At 47.0% G+C, this 23,428-nt stretch overlaps 2 protein-coding genes across 2 annotated transcripts; one reads left to right on the top strand and one right to left on the bottom strand.

The window, feature by feature from the left end:
• Positions 1 to 1,878: 1,878 nt before the first annotated feature.
• Positions 1,879 to 22,804, bottom strand: T265_07243 (hypothetical protein; the record flags this gene model as incomplete). The annotated part of the gene is made up of 10 exons (XM_009172717.1): positions 1,879 to 2,794; positions 5,843 to 6,705; positions 6,987 to 7,133; positions 8,010 to 8,187; positions 8,262 to 8,974; positions 10,315 to 10,453; positions 12,573 to 13,405; positions 16,256 to 16,414; positions 16,881 to 17,275; positions 22,722 to 22,804. The coding sequence occupies 10 exons, from the start codon at positions 22,802 to 22,804 to the stop codon at positions 2,633 to 2,635; spliced, it is 3,672 nt and encodes a 1,223-aa protein (XP_009170981.1).
• Positions 15,087 to 15,614, top strand: T265_07242 (hypothetical protein; the record flags this gene model as incomplete). The annotated part of the gene is made up of 1 exon (XM_009172716.1): positions 15,087 to 15,614. One exon carries the CDS (start codon positions 15,087 to 15,089, stop codon positions 15,612 to 15,614), a length of 528 nt encoding a protein of 175 aa, XP_009170980.1.
• Positions 22,805 to 23,428: the final 624 nt, after the last annotated feature.

Here is a 23,428-nt window from a genome sequence, read left to right as displayed (position 1 = left end):
ATCGCATATCTAGTGAGAATCACGAGACCGTAGTCGAAAGGGACGACCGCAACCCATGCTACCGAGCCATCATCCCGCTCGATGTTTGGTGTGCGGACGTTGACACTGCATTGTGCCGGTCAGTGACAGACCCGTGAATTTGACGCCACGAACGCGAACAACTGAGGTTTATTGTACGCATTTGCTTATCCTTGTGTGAATAGTACCGTAGAGTTACGAACCCAATTCTTCCTTTTGATATTCGGAATTGTCGAACCTACGCGTCGCTCAAGGTTCCGTATCGGGAACCTAAACAGTAGGTCTTCGGTTAAGCCTAGCTGTTTCCATGTTGGAACAACCGTCGACTCTAATGGACAAAACGATTCCAGGGAATCGAGCGTCGTAGCGACGGAACTGAACTCTATAATCAGCCTCTGCTCAGCTGACGCAGTAGAATAGGGATAGGAATCGCACACAAAACCGGCTGGACGTCTGATAAGTAAGACGGGTGTTATCTGACTTATTACGGTAGCTTCGAACTGAGGTCTCGCCGAACTCCACTGGCTAACATGAAACTTGGTGCGGCCGATCGGTAACTATAAGATGTGAACCACCAGTGGTGTCTCATCCTCAGCTTAAACCGACTGACATCCGAAATGCAGTAAACTCATCACAAGACTCAGCGGTGTGTTGAGACTCATTTTGTATGATGTTACCCGTCTACCGATGATTAGGTGTTCAGTGATTAGGCGTTACTTCCAGTCATACGGAACGGAATGAAGTTATAAGTAGGACTTGATACATGAGGAGGCAACTTAGAAATCAGTGCGGCCTTTGCACTGATCGGTTTTAAAACAGCAAGAAAGACCGACAGTAAGCTTTCGATAAGCTCCCATAAATTAGGTGAGCAGCAGGACACGCGATAGCATCGGTTGGGCTGATGTCATTAATTTATCTTGGACTGGATTTCTCAAGGAACCGACCCGTAAAATTTGGGGATGCGTCCAAACAGTACTGCAAAATAAACTATGCGAGGCACCAAACGATTTGACCACGCGATGGGACTCTTGTGTGAAAGAAAAAAATCAACATTGAGGCAACCGACATGAAGCAAGAGGAATGCAGAAGCAGGACACTCCGAGCACCGCTACTGAGTTGTAACCATAGGTCACAGAATCCGACCAGTTAATGCAATACCTTGAGAAAAACAATCGTACAGCTGTAACACCCCTCCGGCGCCCAGCTACCATGCTACCTGAACGAAGCACGAGGGCTGCGATACTGCCCAAGCCTAAACACAGGAAGTCGAGAAGCACAGGTCAGGTTCGAACCACGGACCTTCCGGTCAGTAAATTCGCGCTCTAACCACTTCAGCCATCTCTCGCCCATTGGGTCCCTTCATGTCCGGAGGCCAGCCGTCCCTCATAAGCGAACATCACGTCATTTGGGCGGACGTGTCACATACAGGACACAGACCAAACGAAGGCAGGCCCCGATTGGTCAGAATGCCAGCCAATCCGGATCGAGCACCTCTGACTCGACGCTTCTCGCCCCCTCACGGAGATCCTGGCAAGACCTTGTGGAGCACTCTGTGAATACCCTATAAACACAGTTGTAATAATTTTCCTGTCTCCATAAAGGGCTGTGTAGAGTGACCGTGCGTTTTGATATACCATAGTGGGCAGAGCAGGAAGCTAAGGGACCGATACAGAATTGCACCAACGTTCAGCAAGACAACATTTCGACACCCTGGGTTGATCATGATAGGAAGCCTACCTAGATGGTCGCTCTGATTACAGGCAGTAGTCGGTAGTTTTTCACCGAAAACACGGGCGGGGGCTCAATACGGTGCGCAGACTAAATATCGACACCAATCAGAAGACTCTGGAAGATTTGGCATCGTAATTCACTTGGTGCTTTCTCTGCAAACTTCATTCACGTGATTGCATATGAGGGAAATACACTGGGGAGGAAAAGACGAAATCGGGAATAAAAATGAGGGAAACGATAATATCGATAATAAGAAGTATAATAATAATAGTAATAGTACGTACTGTACGTGGTATGGTAAGGAAACCGAGGACAAAGCAAGCAGGTCAGGATCAAAACAAATGATATTCGCAGACCGAAAAAAAACAACAGCAGTGAGACGAACTTCTCCGTCAACAACTCGCTTTTAAATAACACAAGGCAAACAAAAAAAACACAAGTCAGTCCGAATAGAAACGATCAGCGCTGATGATTGTCAGGTGTGGAGGATTGTGAACACAATGCAAGATAATAAAAAAAGGCTAAATACGGAAGCTAAAAAGCAAAACAGCTGTCTGCGGTGATGAATGTGAAAGGGCGACCATGAGGTAATGCAACATCATGAAATGACCGGAGCGAAAAATACAAAACAAGGAACACCATCGAAAGAAGACAATGGCGAACTTTTTTTCTAGAACAGCTGTCTGCATACGCGGAATCTGAAGAAAAGAAAATGAGGGGGGAGAGAAAAAACGAGGCGGGAGGTTGGATATAGCTTCTCTGTGAAACAGTCACGACGCGATGCACAGCACAACAGCAAGAAGATTGGAAATGCGATGGGAAACGCGCGTCAAAGAGATCTGTCTGCCTGTCTGTGGCATTGACGGATATCGCCGATGGGTGTTCAGTACTGCGGCTCGATTATCGTGCTAGTCGGGGGCATTGCGTACAATCCATGCACGCAGATATAACAAGTCCAATGCGTTGTCGGGACACGCGGCAGTGGATTAGGGAGGCAGTCAATGTGGAAGGTTCGATCACAATCTCCACAAAACGCCATTCGAGGCTGTGGTTATAAAACAGTGAGAGAAGAGGGTTGAGCAGTGCTGAGAGCAGCTTCTCTAACGGGAACCGCATACATCCAACCTTACAATAATTGATCGATCAGAAATGAAAACATCTCAGATTTGACTACATTGGAAGTAAGCGAGTCGCAACTGTTATATTTTTGGACAGTGTTCCAATTTGGATAGGGATATCCAACTCAATTTCAAATTGTGGACCGGAATCGATCGCATATCGTGCGATGAGAAAAACAGAAAGCTGATACCGACCTTTGGTTATCTACCCAACGCGAGCTATTCCTTCAACGAAAAATGCTGATAATACAAGCAGACTAGGCTGAACCATACGAAACTCACAACTACATGTTTAATATACCATAATACATTGTTGATACTATTGTAAACAACCGTATAGTAAAAAATTATTTTATCAGTCTACTTCCAAAATGTCAGTAGCTCGTTTACTTTTGGAAGATAGGGCGACAAATAATCGCACCTCCGGAAACAACGTAGACGATTAAAATGGTGCGCGGTCATCAGAAGGAAGAGTAGTCATCATTTGAACTCCACTGGACCCTCCAAACAAATTTCCGGAACACTCACAACCCCACAAAGACCAAGGAATATCTACCAGTGGCAACCGAGGTGAATCATCAATTGAAGCACCCTGAAGTGGAACATCAACGAACCAAACCCGATCAGATTTAATTTGAAACTACCCCAATCCACCAAAGCAAGATTTTGACAACAAACTAACCGAACCGACAAGAGCAGTTAATTGACACTCAACACTGACCTGGTGTGAAGAGGATTTACTGATTGGCTCCCCGTCTGTCTTATAACCTGGCCAATTCGGTGACCTGTTCACTTGGCCTGATGAAACCTTTGTATCAAAAGCGAAACGTTGCCCAAATCAAAAAGACTATCGATCGTTTATCAAGTTCTTCTGAAACGATGACTTCTCAATCGGTTTTGAACATTTTCCAATTGATTGAAAATAGAAGCATCTTAGAATGCGTTGAGAAAGGCGGATGACGAGCTTATTTAGCGTGCCGAAGCAAACCGAACGAAACAGATGCATAGAGATTATTAGCGAAATACGCTCATTTGCGTATCAATTTGGTTTCCACAGTAAACTCAACTGAATCTTTCGTTCACGGCTGCGTGGGGTCTTCCCTGAGAACCAAATTGCTATGCAAACGAGCGTGTTACGCTGATTCCGTGCAATTTGGGTTCAAGTAGAACATAATCTTGAGGGGAGCTCGACGATTGCACCAGCCTGACAAGCTCCAAGAAGAGTGAAACCAGTCGTGAGCTGAGGAAGAGTTTTTAGCAACTTTATGAATCGTCTGTAGAACGAGTATTCCCTAAAAGAAGTAGAATCGCAGAGAACAATAATCCCTGCTTCACTGGATAAATTAAGTAAAGGAATTCCCTGCAAAAGAGGCCCAGTTTTTGTATGTTTTTGTGTGTCCGATGTTCAAAGGAGAGCGATTTTGACTACCAAACAGTGTGGCGTTTCTATAAGGGAAACTACTCACAAGGTAGCTGAAAACTCTTCGAAAGCCTACGACCGGGTAGGCGCAGTCCCGAGTTTCCCTCACCCGGTTGTGGGCTGTCGGAGAGTTTTCAGCAACCTTGTGAGTAGTTTCCTCTATGAAAACATACTGCGACATCTCGAATGTCGTGCCAACTGAAACATGAGACGGCCTGTGTGCAGCACTTTCAGTTGTAGAATATCATAAACGAGAGATTCAGTTGAGCCTCTCGTGAAAACCATAGTGATTTGCAGATAAGTGTATTTCTCGAATGTGGCGTTTCCTTACGAAGTCTACAACTTGCTCTGCTCCATTCTCTGTCATTGTGTTCACGATGGTTTAAAGATTTAACGTCCCGCGACAGGGTCGGAATTGTGCAATCCTAATACACGTATCAAATGAGAGTACGGATTTCACACCATGATCTCAAGGATGATTTGTGGAGATTTCAACCTGTAATTGAAGCCAATCAATTCTTGAAAGCCAAGAAGCACTATACAGCTGTTTCATCCTCATTGGGAACCATCAGCAGCGCGCATCTCACGAAACTCCGAAGAGCTTCGAACCCGCGACCTCTCGGCAAGTAGTCTGATCACTTAACCGTTCGGTCACCAGTGGCTGATCAGCAGTGTGATTAACTCGCACTTGGACAAGATATAACGCCGCTCATTCTTCGATCACGGGATCCACCACACGCGGTCACACGCGCTGGCCAGCTGCTCGTGGCTGAAGGGTTGTGTTCAAACCACTAATCATAAGGTAGCGGGTCCGAGACTCTTCGGGGTTTCGTGAGATGCGCACTGATGATTCCCAACCACACCAATCACAAGGCTCAAGTGTGAACGCGTTCGCCTGTTCAGACGTGATAATTCAGATGCGTCCAACGTGCGTTGGTGAAGTAGTGGTTACGCCCTCGCCTCGCATGTCAGATGTCCGGGGTTCAAATCCCGGCACGGCCATTGGATATGCACTGCTGATGAGCTCTAATAAGTGCGAAACTCGAGTCCAGTGCTCCACTTTGGTGTGGACTCACCGGAATAATTACGCCAGAACAGGAACACGGCCGTTCAAACGAGAGTGGTGTGGCTATGAATGAAATACGTATCCCGCAAAACCCCAAGATTCCCAATAAGGATGAAACAGCTGTACAGTACTTCTCGGCTTTTTAGCATAGATTGGCTTCACTTACAGGACGAAATCCCACAAAAATCCCTCATCTCCTCACACTACCAGCAATATGTAAGTAGCTCAGTGGAAGAATAAACTTCACCCGATGAGTGAAACTTTTATGTGGGAAGTCGTTGCTCGAGAAGCCAGTCAACACGATACCTCTTGACAAAGATAATAACCTCGTGTTAGAAATCGAAGTTTGGTAAGGCCCCGAATGTCTCCTTGTTTCCATCAGGGCTGCTTCGATTGACCAACAATACAACAAACACATGTTTTAGCAGGCTACACTGAAATTGTAGAAAATGGGTGGTATCAACAGCATATCCGCACGGTTGGACCCACCTCTTGTTCCGCGGAACCACAAACCCAGCAGGTTTTGCATTCAATGCATTGCCATGGATATCGCATTGCCATATCGATCACATGCGAGGGCAATTGAAGACAACTGAAATGTCCCCAGGTACCACAACGATAGCATCTCAACAAGCCTTCCGAACGTCCAAGGCGAGGATTGAGTCGATCATCTCCAAGACAATAGACACAAGTCGGTACGCATGAGGCGTTCGGTGGAGGGTTCAAACTCAACCTATCCGGGCAACGTTGGCGTTCAAAACGGCGTTGCGCTGGACTTGAATGGAACGCGGTAAACGGTTGGTCTGACGGTACAGCAGCAACGTTTGTGTAGGGATCCTGTGATGACGCCCAGCTCAAGGACGGTGCGTAGGAATTGGCAGAAGATGAAATAGGAACGGATGATTGTGGATACGATTGTGACCGCGGGTGGTAGGATAAACTGGCTGCAACGTTGTTCTCCATTGCCGCCAAAGACTGTAACGTGTTTGCGCGTTGATGAGATGTGCTACTGGGACCTTGTGTCAACTCGACAATGTCATTGTCCGAAGAGGTCACTGGCTGACCTCCAGGGCTAGCGAGTAATCCACTGATTGAAGGGCCGAATTTCGATTCGTTCTTATCGTCCAACGATCTGTTTGGATAGAAATCCACCCAACTGGAACGGGCAAAAGGACGCATAGATGAATGCACGCCCCCAGGGTTAGTCACTTCCGACGTTCTGTTTGATGTCATTCCGACGGTAGCGTTGCTGGAACCGGTGCTTTGGCCAGATGACATGTAATGTCCCGAGAAAGATGGCGTGAACGGGTCCGAACGGGGTGAGGTATGCCTTTCCGGGCCAGATAATGGGTCTGGAGAAAATTTTTGAAAAAACTCAGAGGTTATCCACGTGAACAAAACATAGGCTCCTGGTTGAAGACATAGGAAACTAGTGAAATGAGACTACTCCCTAGTTCTGAAACTTTCCAGCAAATGCTCAGCAGGCTCCCACCGTTGTTGCTTTGTCTAACGCGGAGAAGCGATATACAAACGCTACAAGACGCAGTAGTATTACGAGCTTTGAAAAAAAAACAGATAACAACAAAGGTTCACAGAAAGATTAACGATTGAAATTAACCGTACAGTTACTTACCGTGAGCAGCTACGGCAGAGCGAAAGCCGTCGGTCTCTTCCATACAAGGGATACCACTGCCAGAACCGGATACGTTTGCACGATTCGGAGCTTTCGTGTCATTGGACTCCTTGAGTCTCCCGCGTCCTCTACCGTCCAGAGCTGAACCTATATCGGTGGAACAACAGGAGCATATTAAATGGATCGGAGTTAGAAGACGGTTGAGCTCCTGTTCAATTTTCAGAAAGGTCCCGAAAAAAACTCCGGTGAGGTCATTGTATCGGGGAAATTGAAAAAAGGTGTTATGCCAGATGGATTGCTTGCTTGCTATTTTCGTTGCCGTCATGGCAACTGGTTTCTAACAGAAATCCATTTGTTTGTAATGTACTACTCATAAGGTTGCTGAAAATTCGACAGCCCACGACCGGTTTCGCCTTTCTTGGGGCTCATCAGGTAGGCGCAGTCCCCGGGTTTCCGTCAACCTTGTTACAATTCCGCAAACTCGCTTCCGGAAAGTATAGGACAGGATAGAAACACGAAGCGTAGGGGCTAATACCAAAAAAAACGCCAATGTGTGAATCTCATTCCCTTATGCTCTGTTCCCCTTGGTGAACGAGGCTGGAACCATTGCACTCTGATGCACGGTCTGTGATCTGAAAAACGGAACTGAATGCATTTAATGCCAGAATGCCCGGAGTAAACCGGTTTCCTATAACCAACACATGTACATTCACGACTGTGGTTAGAGCACGAATTTACTGACCAGAAGGTTCGTGATTCGGACCCCGTCTAGGCTTAAGCAGTCTGACAGTATCCCAGCCCTCATGCTTCCTTTGGGCGGTATGGTGGTTAGGTGCCGAAATGGTGTTACGGTTGAATGATTTCCGATTTCAGCTAGGGCCCTGTGCTTAATTATGTGGTGACCAGTATGACGGGAACCTGTTTCTGGAGGATATTAATGGAGGTAGCGTAAAATCGCAATTTACGTGAAGTTATAAAGGTCTACAGGAAGCGATTAGGCGTGTAACCAAAAATAAAACTTACCTTTATGCCGTCTAGGCCGACCACCGCGAAGCCCACCACCAATCCCACGTTCTTCACCAACCGGAACCACAAGTCGCGAAGCTGACGCGGAAATCGGGTTTTTGGGTGTATAACCTGAATGCTGACTGTGATAGTGATAGCGTAGTCCAGCCGTGGATCGATAACGTGAAGCACAAACCTCACATACGAAGAACGTCACTGTTGTAGTTGCGCCCGCCGGGGTGGCGAATGAGTCTGTGCTCGCGGAAGCACCACCCGGAGAAGTCCGATTGGGGTTAGTTGAAGCACACCCGGAGAAGTCCGATTGGGGTTAGTTGAGGACGCGGAAGCATTTGCGGCGACACACGGTGGCTGAAACTCTGCACTACGAGGAATCGGAGAGCCTGCCATGGCGACAGGGGCGGGATAATCTTTCACAGGTAGTGGTTTCATTGCTTGAGCAGTGCTTGTAGGTGGCGGTTGCGGCTGACCAGGACGAGAATATGGATCTTTGAAACATATTCCGTCACGTTCCGACAAACTGGTTGCAGGGTAGTCATACGGTGTGGACGGACTAGACTGTAGTCCACAATTGCCTGTTACAAAATTGTTAGTAGTTGAAGTACTGCTCGCCGAACACAGAAGCTGAGACATTGTGATGCGAGGAGAGAGAGCCGGACCGGCGGTTGAAACTGCAGCTGATATGCCGGAGCGCGAAATGGAGGGTGCACTTTGTACTGGCCTTCTAATATCTGTGGTTGGACTATTCCGGGAACTCATACCGGCAGTATCCCGTCGTAAGTTGACGTTCTCACTGGTGGAATTGAGCAGTGTCGCAGACAATGACGGGGAGGTATACGGGACGCAGTGTCCCAGAGTATGTTCCAGGAGGCTTGATCCAGCCGGGTCGTCAGATGTCTTGAGTGGAAGAGAACAAAAGTTCGCATTGGGCTGAAATCCGGGCTCAGCAAACTCTTCCCAGTGATCTGAAGGGGGAAGAGTTCCAAATTTTCGAGTTGAAAGAAAATACTCCGTTGAGGGGTCACAATTATCGGCAGACAGTGAATGAAAGAAACGAACGATTTGTCGGCTTAGAAAATGAGCTGCACTGCGGAAAATAATAATAATAAAAATAATAAGTTAAATACTCCAGGAACAATACTATCTACACTGTGCTGCGAGATTCATCAGATTTGTAAAACTTACGTTCATATCACTCTCATTTGAGCAGTCATCTTGTCCTGGTGCAATTATTCTAATGAAGAGTTACTGGGTGGACACGTTCACCTATTCAGACGTAAAAAACCGGATGAGTCCAGTATGCACTGGTGGAGTAGTGGTAGTAACATGCTCGCCTCGCATGTCAGAAGTTCAAACCCCCGTGTTAGGCAGGAATCCACGCGGATCCCACTATACCGCACGTCTTTAGGCGCTGCTACGGCCGAGAAGCCTGGCCCGCTCGAGGTTGGCCCAAAATTCGGGACGCTTGCCGGTCCGGCATCAAGACGAGATCTGATTGGTCAACAATCTGGACCCAACAGCCAATCATGACCCAGTATTGGCCGAATGCCGGTTGCCAATGGAGCTCCAGAACGCGTCAGAAATTCCAGAAAGTTATAGCCGCTTACGCTATATATACGAAGCGCTGTACAACTGTTCCTGATTTCGTTTTGGGCGTTAATAGACCTTTTGCACCTTTGGTGTTTGTTTTGACGTGAACGCTAGCTTGGCAGACTCAGACCGAGAACTAAGCCGAGGAAAATACCGTTACTACACCCCGAAACACCTGATGACATGCACTTTTAACGAGCTCTTATTAAAGAGCGAAACTCAAGGCCAGTACTCCCTCCTGGTGTGGATTCACCAGAGTAACTGCACCAGAACGTGAATTCCATAGAATATCTGTGACCCGCACTAGAATGATGAGCGCCGCGGGGTGACACTGGAGAGAGGTTCCACAGACGATTGCACTAGGTTGTGTGACTTGAACTTGCGCAGGACAAGGGAACTCTAATAAAGTGGAAAGTCATTGGCGACATGGGTCTGTCGAACCCAGAACTTGACAGGACCTGTGTTTGTGTGAAATCCCAGGGCGCTAGGTTACCCCGCCAAGTTCTCACATTCAAGTGAACAGAAAACTGGTGTTCATTTAGCCGAGAGATGCCAAGGCTGGTAAGCTACAGCTGAGCTGGCGATCGGTTTCTCCATACTGCTGGAAATTCCGACACCCCACCGAATTTAGGGCCACGCACATCACATTTCTCGGTTAGTACTGGTGTGAATGTAAACATATAGAACGAGACGAATTCATCAACGTCATATTTACCATCACGCATAGATTCAGATTCTCTGTTCGGACCAGACGAGTTGGCTGTAGATTTACCACGCACCGATAAAGTCGCACGTGAAGATGAAATCTGATGGATAGCGGAGTCTGTTCTGACCACCGATCGATCCGTTAGACGCTGAAAGGACGAACAGACGAGTATATATATTATTCGTTCAGAACGAAGTAAAGAATTAAGTATATGTATGGTTAGTATAGCGCGACTGATTTATCAAAGTGACATCTGTTCAATTTTATGCTATTTTGTCACCTGGTGACCCATGTACATTGACATAAGTGAACAATTTTAGAGTCAAATAGAACCGATGCCGTAGAGAAACAGCCTAAGATTGAATCTATCCTCCAACTAACGAAACTGGTTAGATTTCCCCGACAGTCTCCTATGACATAAACACGCGACCCAGCCTCAAGACGCTTGGCACCACTGAACTCAAAAGCACAGATTCCGGCTGGGCGGTGTCCGAAGAATCTAACTATGATTTGTTTCGGTGCACGCGCATCTGTTGGGAATAACTTGCGTCCGTCGATCGTTAAAAGATGGAATAAGCACCCTAGCGAAGTTGCCACAAATCCTAAGGATGATAGACATCGCTTGTGATGTTTGGGAACAGTGATTGGTTGTCTGTTTGTCTTGGCGGTGTTTATCTCCGATGCCTGAAGGTGGAGTGAAGTCGTTCAGCTGTAGCACCCTTTCGGTGCCCAGCTGGCATGCCAAACGAATGAGGCACGGGGGCTGGGATACTGCCGGGTTGCCCAAAGCTAGACAGGGGAAGTCGAGAGGCAGAGGTTCGGTTCGAACCACGGACCTTCCGGTCAGTAGATTCGCGCTCTAACCACTTGGTCCATCTCGGCACCGGTGGAATGAACTGTGTTCTTCGTTGTTCCACAAGGCCGAAAAATGTCTACTGGCCTTCATCACCCAAAACGTATTGGACGTTCTAATCCACATGGAAAAATGTGTGCTTAGGCAACCGCGCTTGCCAGAAATTCCGCGTAGACCAAAGTAAATCAAGGCACAGGATCCCAAAATGTTTACTTAGGATGAAATAGAGTTTCATGTTAAGATTATACAGGAAGAATGATACTTCCACTTGACGAGTCGTTGTTCGAGCACGTGATGTCGTTTGTTGGAATCGAAGTATGAGCGGCACTCCACCCAGTCAAAGTTTGAGTTCAGCACACTGATGATCAGCGTAGTTTTGCGAGGTGCGCATTGGTGAAGATCCCTAATGCGTTAGAAGTAGCGGCTTTTCAGCATGGAATGGCGTTCCTCTGGAATCTTCAACACAAAGAACTCACTACGGGGTCGGGTATATCACATCAACGCTTTCAAGGAAATAAAATGACCAGGGAAGTGTCAAGGACAGGATTCCACCTGACGAAAAAAGTACTGATGGGTATCGAGAAATACACTCATTAGCAAATCAATTTGGTTTTCACGGGAGACTTAAGTGGATCTCTCGTTTATGATGTCCTCCTACTGAATGTGCTGCACATAGGTCACCTCATGATTCGGTTGGCACGATACTCGAGATATCGCAGTATATCTTCATAAAGGAAACTTTTCACATGGTTGCTGGAAACTCTTCGGCAGCCGCCAACTAAACTAAAACATGAGGCGGCCTGTGTGCGGCACATTGAGTTGTAGAATATCATAAACGAGAAATTCAGTTGAGTCTCTCGTAAAAACGAAATTGATTTGCAAATGAGTATATTTCTCGAAAACAGTCCAATTCGGGTTCAAGTAGACCATAACGTTGACAGAAACTCGGGGACTGCGCCTACCTAATGAGCCCCAAGAAGGGCGAAACCGGTAGTGAGCTGTCGAAGAGTTTTCAGTAACCTTGTGAGCAGTTTCCTTCAGGAAAATACTGATGGGTATCTTCTAGGAACCACCGCAATCAGTGAATACAATGCCGATGAGAGTGAGTTCAACGGAGGTGAAGATTCAAAGTTATAAGTGAGATCTGAACCAAAAGGCAAGGTGAGAAAACCCGATACCTCCACCGGACAAGCTGTAGCGAAACGAGTTTCTCTTTTTCAGAAAACACCATACATCTGTGATAACTTACAACAGTAATTTGCAAAGAAAGGACAGAGACAAAAACCTCAATGTCTCAGAAGAAATTCACCAAAGCATTCAAAACTTTAGTCGCATAGAACTGCAGTCGGATAAAATCCAACTTGAGTACGCTGAAAACAAGATATACACAAGTTAATCACGAGAAATCGTTTACCTTTTGTCTGCCACCGGGAGATCGCTGAGTTTGCGCGAACGAACCAGCAGCTATTCGACGGGTTGAAAGTCGCGTGCCTACAACAGCGAACCGACTCCCCTTGCGTCTGGCCAAAGAACGCCTTCGTCGTTTGGCGGATCCGAATGCACGTCCACCGGCTAATGCGTGGTAAGACCGCCGCCCACGAGACTGAATCCATTCAACATCATCATCCAACTCTTCATCCTCCTCCTCCTCCTCGTCATCTTGCTCGGGTGATTCGTCTTCCACCTCGTACACCGTAGCCTCGTATTTGGCTCGCGCATACAGGCCGTCTGAATTCGAGCCCAGTTTGGTCCCATTACCCGACTGTACGGACATTTCATCATCTGTCTTCGTGTCACAACACACTCCACCATCTTCACTGACCCCACTGGAAGCTCGTTTCAATCCAGCATTATCTGCGGACAATGCACTGTCCTCCCCAGTGGCCAATGGGGTCCCTCCAGCATCAAACAAACGACATCGAGTCATGCTCACACAAGGCTGTTTGATCACAATATCTGCTGAATCCACAAGAGTATCATCCACTACTGTTGACAATTCCTCTTCCCGACCATTTAAAGGTGCTTTCCGACTGGCTGAATCGTTGACGAGATCGGAATTTGAATGCTTCTTCGTACTCAGACCAAGTGAGGATGGATGGGTGCGAGCGGACGAGGAGTAAGCTCCGGTCCCATTTGGTTGAGAACTAGTCGGATTGATTTTTGCAATCATTGCTTCAAGATGGGGGGCGAGGCCCGGCGGTATTGGGAGACCGGCTATTGCATAAGCTCGTTTGGTAACCAGAGGAACTTGAAGATGAACAAAAAGAGAGAGAGTTGAGAACTAGTCGGATTGATTTTTGCAATCATTGCTTCAAGATGGGGGGCGAGGCCCGGCGGTATTGGGAGACCGGCTATTGCATAAGCTCGTTTGGTAACCAGAGGAACTTGAAGATGAACAAAACAGAGAGATTAGCTGAGAAAGAAACAAAATTTCGACAGCCTAGCACCTGTTTAGCACTTTTTGGGGTATATCGGGTGACGCAGTCCCCGAGTTTCCATGTTCTAACTTAACCCGGATTGTAGGAAATTCGAAAAGTACACTCATTCAACAATTCACCAATTAGACCATACGGAAGACTCAACTGAATCTATTTCATATGTCGAAGATCGCGCCAAAAAGCGTTCTTCGCATAGCACCGTCGGTTAAAGAAAATGAATGAAAGATTAAGCGGAGTACCCCGTAAAAACCAAGTTGGAAGGGCATTTCGCGAAAAATGACAACTGCTTCTCACTCTACCAATTTGTTTAAAAAAAGACCTGTTGTTCCCCAAACCTGAGATGGGAAGCCATACTTTCTAAATGAGAAAAAATCGTAGCACTCTTTCGGTGCCAAACCGCCAGGGCTGCGATAATGCCAAGTTGCCCAAGCCTAAACAGGGGAAACCGACAGGCAGAGGTCGCTTTCGACATTCCGGTCAGTGAATCCACGCTCTCATCAGCCCCCGTCTAGCATTAACGCCTTTGCGGTGTGCCAAAATGTCATGCCACACCAAGATCCTGCCAGGTTATCCAAGCCAAGTCGCGATTGAGTTCGAACCACGGAAATTCGAGCCAATAACCTTGACCGTAGAACTATTTCAAGTTGAGACGTTTCTTCAGTTTCTTTTCATAAGGGAATCGAAGCAAAGAGTTTTCACATCCAAGCAGAAAATACGACGAGAATAAGCCAGATTGAATCGTCACTTTGTCTACCAAAGAATTAAAAATGTGGCTGCTACCTCATACTTCACGTATCATCTGACTGTCAGGTGCGTGTAAAGTACACGAGTGGACAGAATCGGCCCGCTTGTCGGCAAGTATGTCAACGTAATCCGAATGAACTGCTACAGACCAGGCTGTGACACCACGAGATAAATAACGAGACGAGCTGGAGCTTACATATGCAAGCAAGTTCGGCGCACCACGTCGTAACCAAAAAACCAAGACCCCGACGACTGGACAGCGGCCACAAGAAGCCGTTCACTGTTGTTACCATTAGTTTCGAAAACACACTGGTGGTCAAACCAAAATGGACGAGATTTCGAAAAAAACGCAAAAAAGCAGTTGCGAAGTCGGCGTTGTCAACTGGGTGATTGATTTCACGGTAAATACGTAAAACCCCAAGATATCGAAAGCGAACAAAAAAGTAAACATTGAGAATCTGCCATGCCACCCAAAGGAAGTACGAGGGCTGGAATACTGTCAGGTTGCCCAAGACTAGACAGGGGAAGTCGAGAGGCAGAGGTCGGCTTCGAACCACGGACCTCCCGGTCAGTAACTTCGAGCTCTAACCACTTGAGCCATCTCGCCCCCACGTTCTCACGAATGGCTCAAGTGGTTAGAGCGCGAATTTACTGACCGGAAGGTCCGTGGATTGAACCCGGTCTTTGCCTCTTGACTTCCCTGCCTAAGACTGGGCAACCTGGCAGTATCTTGGCCCGCGGGTGGCATGGCAGTTGGGCACCGGAAGGGTGTTACAGCTGAACGATTTTTCGCTCACGGAGCGGAAGAATTTGTGTGCACTCATCTTACGGTGCGCCTCGCGGACGGCAAGATGCTGATTCCAACTCTATCCGTTTTATCTGGAGGACAAATTCCGCTAACAGAAAGGACAGAGCAGACGGTATCTTGGAAAATTTCCAAAACACCATCTGCCGGAAGCATACAACCGCGTGTACGATTTTCAAATTTGGGGGGAAACCTCTGGCTAGGTAGTTTTCAGGACATTCAGCCAAACAAACTAGACGCTACTGGCGTGATAACCAAAGGACATTCGACGACCGCATGCAACGAGGGAAAACTTCGCCAGTCAGCCGAAAAGGCTTTTCCAGGACTCGGTAGCGAGTCCCTTGAGTTCAAGGAACGAATACGAAACCACCAATGTGTAGTTGTGTTGCGGCTGCCAAAGACGCTGGAAGCAGTGAACCAAGACCAGATCTTCCAGGAATTATCAACCAATGCCACAGTTCACAACTGAATTGCGTCCATCCTCTGTACGTACAGACAACTGCTTAGTGGCCTGGATCACGACTTTAAAAGTCCTTCAAATTCCTGTTGGATAAAACGTGCAGCTCCGGATCGCCAGAAGCTATACAATTCCTACGTGGGTCCGACTACCGTTCGCTGAGTGCGCCCAAATATGGAAGGCATGGAAAAAATGCGGGAGTTCAAACAGCTGGTAGGAAACGAGCCCACCAGCTGGTAGTCATCGCTCAGAATCGATTTGTTATTGGTACACAACTTCTAACACGACTTTCATCTGAGGCAGTTCGAAAGACCAGGTGGCCGGTCCAGCTGCCCCGTTACCAAACAATGATTGGTGCTTTACAGATATCGAGCCTAGACAGGGAAGTCGAGTGGCGGGGGTCGGGTTCGAACCACGGACCTTCCGGTCAGTAAATTCTCGCTCTAACCACTTGGGCCATCTCGCCCCCCCCCTGTCTATGTTTGGCAGTATCTTAACTCTGGTGAATACTTTGTGTGACACGGCAGTTAGGCACCGGAAGAGTGCCACAGCTGAACGACTAGTGAAACAGGCATCAAGAGATGCAGTTACGTGACCCGTGCCGGAACAAATAGCTGAGAACGACCATGAACAAATGGGATTAGAAAACTCACTCAATTCGACTGGAATCCCCAAAGCGGTCAGCCCAGTTCGTAGGGTAAACCAAAGACGATCCGCGGCCAACTTTCGTTTCCTCAAAGGCGTTTGGTAGTCTAGTCGCCATCGATGGCGCATATAACGGAGAACTACGTGTGTGCCACTTTCCAATACGTCTGCGGAAAAAAAGAGAACGTACATAGCTATGGCTTTGTGCACCATTGGTTTCATTCATGCCGTTCTGGTCATACCGGATAAATTCCAACGCTTCACGCGAACTTACAGAAATCTAAAGTAATTTGACTTGGCCGGTACACAGAAACCGAATCGGCTATCAACAACAATCGCTAGTGAATTCAGTTTTCTGGTGTCCAGTGAACTGAAAGCCTTTGCCTGCTACTGCTGAGTTGGAAACAGCTTCCAGAAAAACATCCCGACCAAAGAAAGTGAATGTACTTCAGGATACGATCATATATACGCGGTGAACTTGTGTTTTAGTACACTATCCGTCAGCGCTTATCGGCTTTTCACACAAGTTAAGCTGCAGACCTGGTGAATGTGGCCAGAGAACAAGCTACCAAGCGAACGTCTACACAGTAGAGGAGTGTTACGAATCCAGAGAGAGGTTAATGAACTGCTCACTTCTAGATCGCTCGCACAGTGGTCGATAGAGCCATGGAGCAGGGCGTTGGGAAGTCTGGGTAGCCAAGTCCAGAAACGGTAGTCGTGAGATACGGCCTCTGCCAAGACCGCGGTTGAACCGACACGCGTCAGCTACCACGGCGCAGTAACTATTCGGGTCGGTGGAGATCCGGTTGAGCAAAGTTGAGGAACAGGAATGCATCACAGAAGCAGCTCGAGAATTGAGAGTGGGCTGATTAGGGGTTAAATCACCGTTGAAAAGGGCCGTCGATGAACACGACGAATGGACTGAAGATGAGGAAGCACATTTGTTGGTCATGGAAATAACAACCGGGAGGGAAGAGATGTTGGTAGAAGGGGATTCGGGAAATGGGGAAACAGGTCGAAGATAAATCCTGTGAAGGAAACGACAAACATTGGAAGGATAAATCAAACGCATGAACCGAACTTCATTGACAGAGTAAGTGAAAGATGCGAGGCATCGAACGTTTCCCACTACATGACATTGGTACAGTGTGTTATCAGTACTAAAACAATAAATGCCGGCATTTGTTGTAGAATATCATAGGCGAGAGATTCAGTTGAGTCTCTCGTGGAAACCAAATTGATTTGCAAATGAGTGTATTTCTCGAAAACAGTTCAATTCGGGTTCAAGCAGAACATAACGTTGACGGAAACTCGGGGACTGCGCCTACCTAATGAGCCCCAAGAAGGGCGAAACCGGTCGTGGGCTGTCGAAGAGTTTTCAGTAACCTTGTGAGCAGTTTCCTTCATGAAAACATATTGCGATATCTCGAATATCGTGCCAACTGAAACATGAGGCGGCCTGTGTGCAGCACATTCAGTTGTAGAATATCATAAGCGAGAGATTCAGTTGAGTCTCCCGTGAAAACCAAATTGATTTGCAAATAAGTGTATTTCTCGAGAACTTCAGCAGCGATTGAGAAACAAACGCATCACCAACCCTGAGAAAACCTTGTCTAGTATTTATTCGGTGAATATCGCCCACAGTGATGGCAAAACTTGAAAATTCGGTCGCAAGAGTGATCCAAACTGTAGGTGGTGCGAATAGCAGCCACGGTGCAACTCTCGGCGTTTCGTGCCTGATGGCCAACCTACACAACCAGGTGGAAAGGAAGTTCATAGATTCATTATTTACGTCAGCTATAGTGGGTATCCGTGCAACCTGAAACATTTGCAGTCGGTAATGAATAGTTTTCTCCTCAGGCGTGCTCCGCATCTTCAACACTCTTCGTCAAAATTTATCCTTCAGCATCCACGAAGATGGCACAGGGTTTGACTGCCTTTACGCTCTGCACGTCCTCGGTTCAGCACAGCACACTTGTTCGGTCAACCGTTACTGAATAACTTCTTGGATCATAAGCCGTGGCTAGCGTGTCATCCTATCACATGCATTCTACGTCACCGTAAGACCTCAAGACCTGTACCAGATGTCTCCGATATCTGATGATCAGAAACTGCAGTAACAATACTTACTGTGTGCCACACAGCCTGAACTCATGAATTTGTGGCCATGTGAAAAAAAAACAATGTACTGAAACTACTTAGAAATCGTCCAGCTGTAGTACCCTTTCGGTTGAAACTGCCATGCCACCCGAAGATTGCACGAGGGCTGGGATACTGCCAGGCTGCCCAAACCTAGACAGAGGGAGTAGAGAGGCAGAGGTCGGGTTCGAAACACGGAACTTTCGGCCGGTAAATTCGTGCTCTAACCACTTGGGCCATCTAGCCCCAACAACCTTAGAAAGCCAAACTCATCTGGAGAGTGGTCATCACAACCACTGCGCGGAAATCGAGCAAAATAAGGCAATAATAAGTTTGTCTTTTCATTGAACTTTTAAGGCACAGTGAGGGGCGAGATGGCTCAGTGGTTAGAGCGCGAATTTACTGATCGGAACGTCCGTGGTTCGAACCTGACCCCCGTCTCTCAGCTTCCCCTATCCAGGCTTGGGCAACCTGGCAGTATTCCAGCCCTTGTGCTTCTTTCGGATGGCATGGCAGTTAGGCACCGAGTGTTACAGCTAAACAATTGTCCTTTTATTTATCTTTATCTTGAGGCATAGTGATGATTTCGGTCCCGAAACACTTTGTCTCGCTCTTTGAGGCGCATTTATCACTTTATCAGCCAACCGACCGGTCTCCATAAGCGTGAAGACACAGAAACCAAGCCTGAAGAGTCGCTGATCTCGTCGGTTCCCACGCCACTGCTTTCCATTGCTATTGGTGTCATTCTCCCATTGAAATCCGACAACTATGTTCCAGCATTGTTGAGCGAGTTTCGTATAGCTGCGTAGACTGCAAAGACTCGCACACATGACATTGCACTCCGAAAGCCTCCACAGAATCCGAGGAGTTCGCGCCGCTTCCCGGTCATCCTATTGGCCTACTGTACGTGCAGAGACGTACACACTTGTGTCTGCCACAACTCTATGAGGAGAAACCGGCGTTGTTCTCCCTGGGCTGCGGAGTGTGCCAAGCAGATGTAAACCAGGGTGCGACTGCGTTGGTACGTCGGTGGGCGACCCATAATAGAGCCTGTGCAGCTTGCCTTTGCGTCGTTAAGTCGTAACCTTACTGAACGGAGGGTCCGTAGTTCCAAACCAACCCCGAGATCTCGACTGCTCCTGTTTGGGCTGTGGCAACATGCGATTTCTCATACCTTAATGATCCTCCGGGTGGCGTAGTAGCAAGGCACCGAAAGGGTCTTAGTTCTGGGCGATCGTTATTGTTGACAAACCACATAGACCAAAACAAACGGTATGCTGACTTGGCAGTGAGTGCAGACCAAATTTGAAGGAACCGATCCAGACCTGTCAACCGAACGATCGATAAATTCTACTGGGTTGCATGCGCAGCGGGAAATTGACGCCGGCAATCCATTGCTCAATAATTAGGTCTGTGGTTCGAACCCGGCCTCTGCATCTCAACTTCTCCTGTCTAGGCTTGGGCAACCTGGCAGCATCCCAGCATCCTTCGGGTGGCACCGCAGCTAGGCACTCAAAGGGTGTTGCAGCTGAACGATAATGTGGATGCCAAAAGTTGAGGTCATCGAACACCACAGCTCGAGGTGTGTGTGTGTGTGTGTATTGATTGAACTCGATTCCACATACAGGCGATTTTATGCAAGATGTACTAGGTCATACGTGGTGAAATGAATAGTTAAGCACATTTTAAGTTGATTTACTTTGCTTTCAGAATCCAATGTTAGTACTGATAGTATATAACATAATTCGTGATTTTTTGCACTTATAGACAAGACGAAAATTGCTGGCGCGCCTGCAATGATAACTGACACATGAATGATCACTTGGGATAATGTAGTTTCCGGATGGAGCAACTCGGGGAGGTGTTATTAAGGCAAAAAGGTCATTTCTCACTTGGGTATGTACTGTGTACGTGCCTAGCTCTCAAACCATCGGTCAGCTGCATGTGTTCACTGAGTTTGGTCTTGTGATTTTGTGCCATTCAATGAAAAGTCCATTTGTTGAACGAACTTGGCAATATATTTTCATAGAGGGAACTACCCAAAGGTTGCTGAAAACTCTTCGATAGCCTACGACCGGTTTCGCCCTTCTTGGGGCTCATCAGGTAGGCGCAGTCCCCGAGTTTCCGTCAACCTTATGTTCTACTTGAACTAAAATTGGACCGTTTTCGAGAAATACACTCATTAGCAAGTCAATTTGGTTTTCATGAGAGACTCAACTGAATTCTTCGTTTATGATATTCTACAACTAAATGCGCTGCACACAGGCTGCCTCATGATTCAGTTGGCACAATATGTGAGATATCGCAGCATATTTTCATAAAGGAGACTACTCACCAAACTGATTTGCAAATGAGTGTATTTCTCGACAATTTTGCAATACTTTCGCGAGAGGAAGGCAGAGTGAAAGACAACTAAGATAGCACCGGTTGGCTGGATGTGCTTTCCTACATGACATCAGTAAGTGCCGGTGAAGTACCGGTACGGGGCTCGCTTAGTCACTGATCGCGGATTAACGGCCTACCTGCATAGTAGAAGGAATAGCTTTTTCTAAACGAGATCACCCAAAATATCCGTGTCCCCTGACATCCACAAGGGATGTGTGGAGTCCAATTTTTTATGACAAATTAAATTAGTCTGTTCGGAGGCAAGCCGTCCCTAATAACCAAACATCACATAATGACCAAACATCACATCATTTGGGCGGATGTCACGTGCAGGACACAGACTAAACGAAGGCATGCCTTGATTGGTCAGAATGCCAGCTAATCCGGGTCCAGCATCCTTGACTGGACGCTTCTTGCCCCCTCACGGAGATTCTGGCACGACCTTGTGGAGCACTCTGTGACTACCCTATAAACACAGATGTAATAATTCTCCTTTCGTCTCCATAAAGGGCTGTGTAGAGCTACCGTGCCTTTTGATATACCGTAGTGGGCGGAGCAGGAAGCCAAGGGACCGATACAGAGTTGCACTACCGTTCAGCAAGTCACAATGTCCTCGTAAACCTTGAGTTATTAAAAATAATTGTGTATTCTTGCTGACTGTAACATCCTTACAGCGCAAAGACGCCATGCCACATAAATGAGATACAAGGGCTGAAATACTGTCAGGTTGCACAGGCCTAAACAGAAGCAGCCGAGATGCCGGGTGCGAGTTCGCCCTACGAACCTTCCGACCATCAGGTTCTTGCGTTAATCACCGAGCTATCTCGAGCATGACCATCAAACCAATGAAAAATTAATTAACCAGTGCCTGTGGATTAGGCGTTCTTGAGTCAAGAGGCAATGCCCTTCTGTCAGCAAGCACTGAATAACTGCTTGTTAGAGAAGGACGGAATATAGGTATACAGAAAACAACTATTTACTGTATCAAGGTGGGCGGCAAATCAAAGACTTCGCAGGTTGACACAGCCCAACGACTGAGTCTGACCAAAACAGAGGCTGATGGCCTTCATTTGACATAAAAGAAAATATCTAGGGAACGATAGGGTAAGCGATCTCCAAGGGTTTTGGGAATACAACACCGACAGACGTTGGAGAGAAGTCATCGGTGGTCGCTAACCTCAGAAATGTAATCACGCTAAGGAATTTAAATCATCACCGAAGAAGTTCCCGTGTGCGAGTAAAGCTCCGTGTGTTGAAGAGCCTGTGAAATGTCGCCAGGCAGACAGAACTAGATAAGATAATGAAGTTAGACACAACGCACTACTCACAAGGTTGCTGAAAACTCTTAGACAACTCACGACCGAAATGCACTCGTTTGCATACTAATTTGCCCAATGGGTTCGGCCACGTAACTTGTCTGCAAAAATTCAAGCGACGTGCAGTTCACATTTAGAAGGAACTAGAAAAAGCAAAATTAGACGAAGGAAACAGAGTATCGTCCCAACAGCCACAAGGAAGTAGCGATGATCAATTCAGATTAGACTGAACACCCCACTGGCAAAAAAAAGTCAAATAGGCAAACACGAAATAGCGTTGCCTCTCAAACTGATCGTCAAGTCTCATGGGAAACTTACTGAAGGTGCGGAATTCATACACTAACACAGAAGTGCCTAGGACGGGCCAGGTGAGCATTGCACAGGTACGGCGCTTTGGCTTAATCCAGCCTATTGCAGGCTACTGAATGATCGCCACAATAGGTCCATTGAGAGGGAAATCGCCTAAAAAACATGAGTCGCACTGTAATGGTTCCAAAAATAGGCAGACCAATCGAAGGACAGCACACCACAACATACATGGGAGACGTTTGAGGGGGAAAACCGCGTTTGGGACAGGAAAATACCCTTGCACGAAAGTGATGGAAGAAAGAGCCCGACTTAGGTTGATACCTACGTTGTGAACAGAGCTACACCCCCGAAAGATGGTGAGATGAGGTCAGGTAAACCAGCGATAATCAGCAACCCAATCCTAATCATGTCCCGAATATAAATACCACAATGACGATTTGACAGCTTTCGAGACTTTTTCCATCAAAATTCTACCTCCGAACAATTCCTGCTCCTATTGTGTGTTATCTGTTTGCCGAGCTTAGCAAATAACTTGCAAACGTTTCGTTACCATACCAGGAGATATCAGGAACCAACCGACCCTAGACTTCGTTGCCCAAGCAAGAAAGTAAAGGGATTAAAAAGTAAAGTAGGCAAAGTAACCTAAAAAAAATAATTCAGGTGCAATACCCTTCCGGTGTCCAGCTGCCACGCCATCCGAAGGAAGCACGAGGGCTGGGATACTGCCAGGTTGCCCAAGCCTAGACAAGGGAAGTCGAATGGCAGAGGTCGGGTTCGATCCACGTACACTCCGGTCAGTAAATTCATGCTCTAAACACTTAATCCATCTAGACAAAGTAAGTAAAAGGTAAAGGAAGCAAGTAAGCCATCAATAACACCTGCTAGTCATTCTGGTTACCGAGACGTGCCATACGTATTTGCCGTTTGGAATTAGGAGAAAAATACTTCTTGATCACAAATATTGCGGACTGTTGAGCATCAACTGACAGGATAGCTACGGATTACTGACCTGATTCTTTATTCCGGAATGTA

This window comes from Opisthorchis viverrini, assembly GCF_000715545.1.
Source record: "Opisthorchis viverrini unplaced genomic scaffold opera_v5_166, whole genome shotgun sequence".
NCBI classification, from domain to species: Eukaryota; Metazoa; Platyhelminthes; class Trematoda; order Opisthorchiida; family Opisthorchiidae; genus Opisthorchis; species Opisthorchis viverrini.
This window is presented reverse-complemented; position numbering and strand designations above follow the sequence as displayed.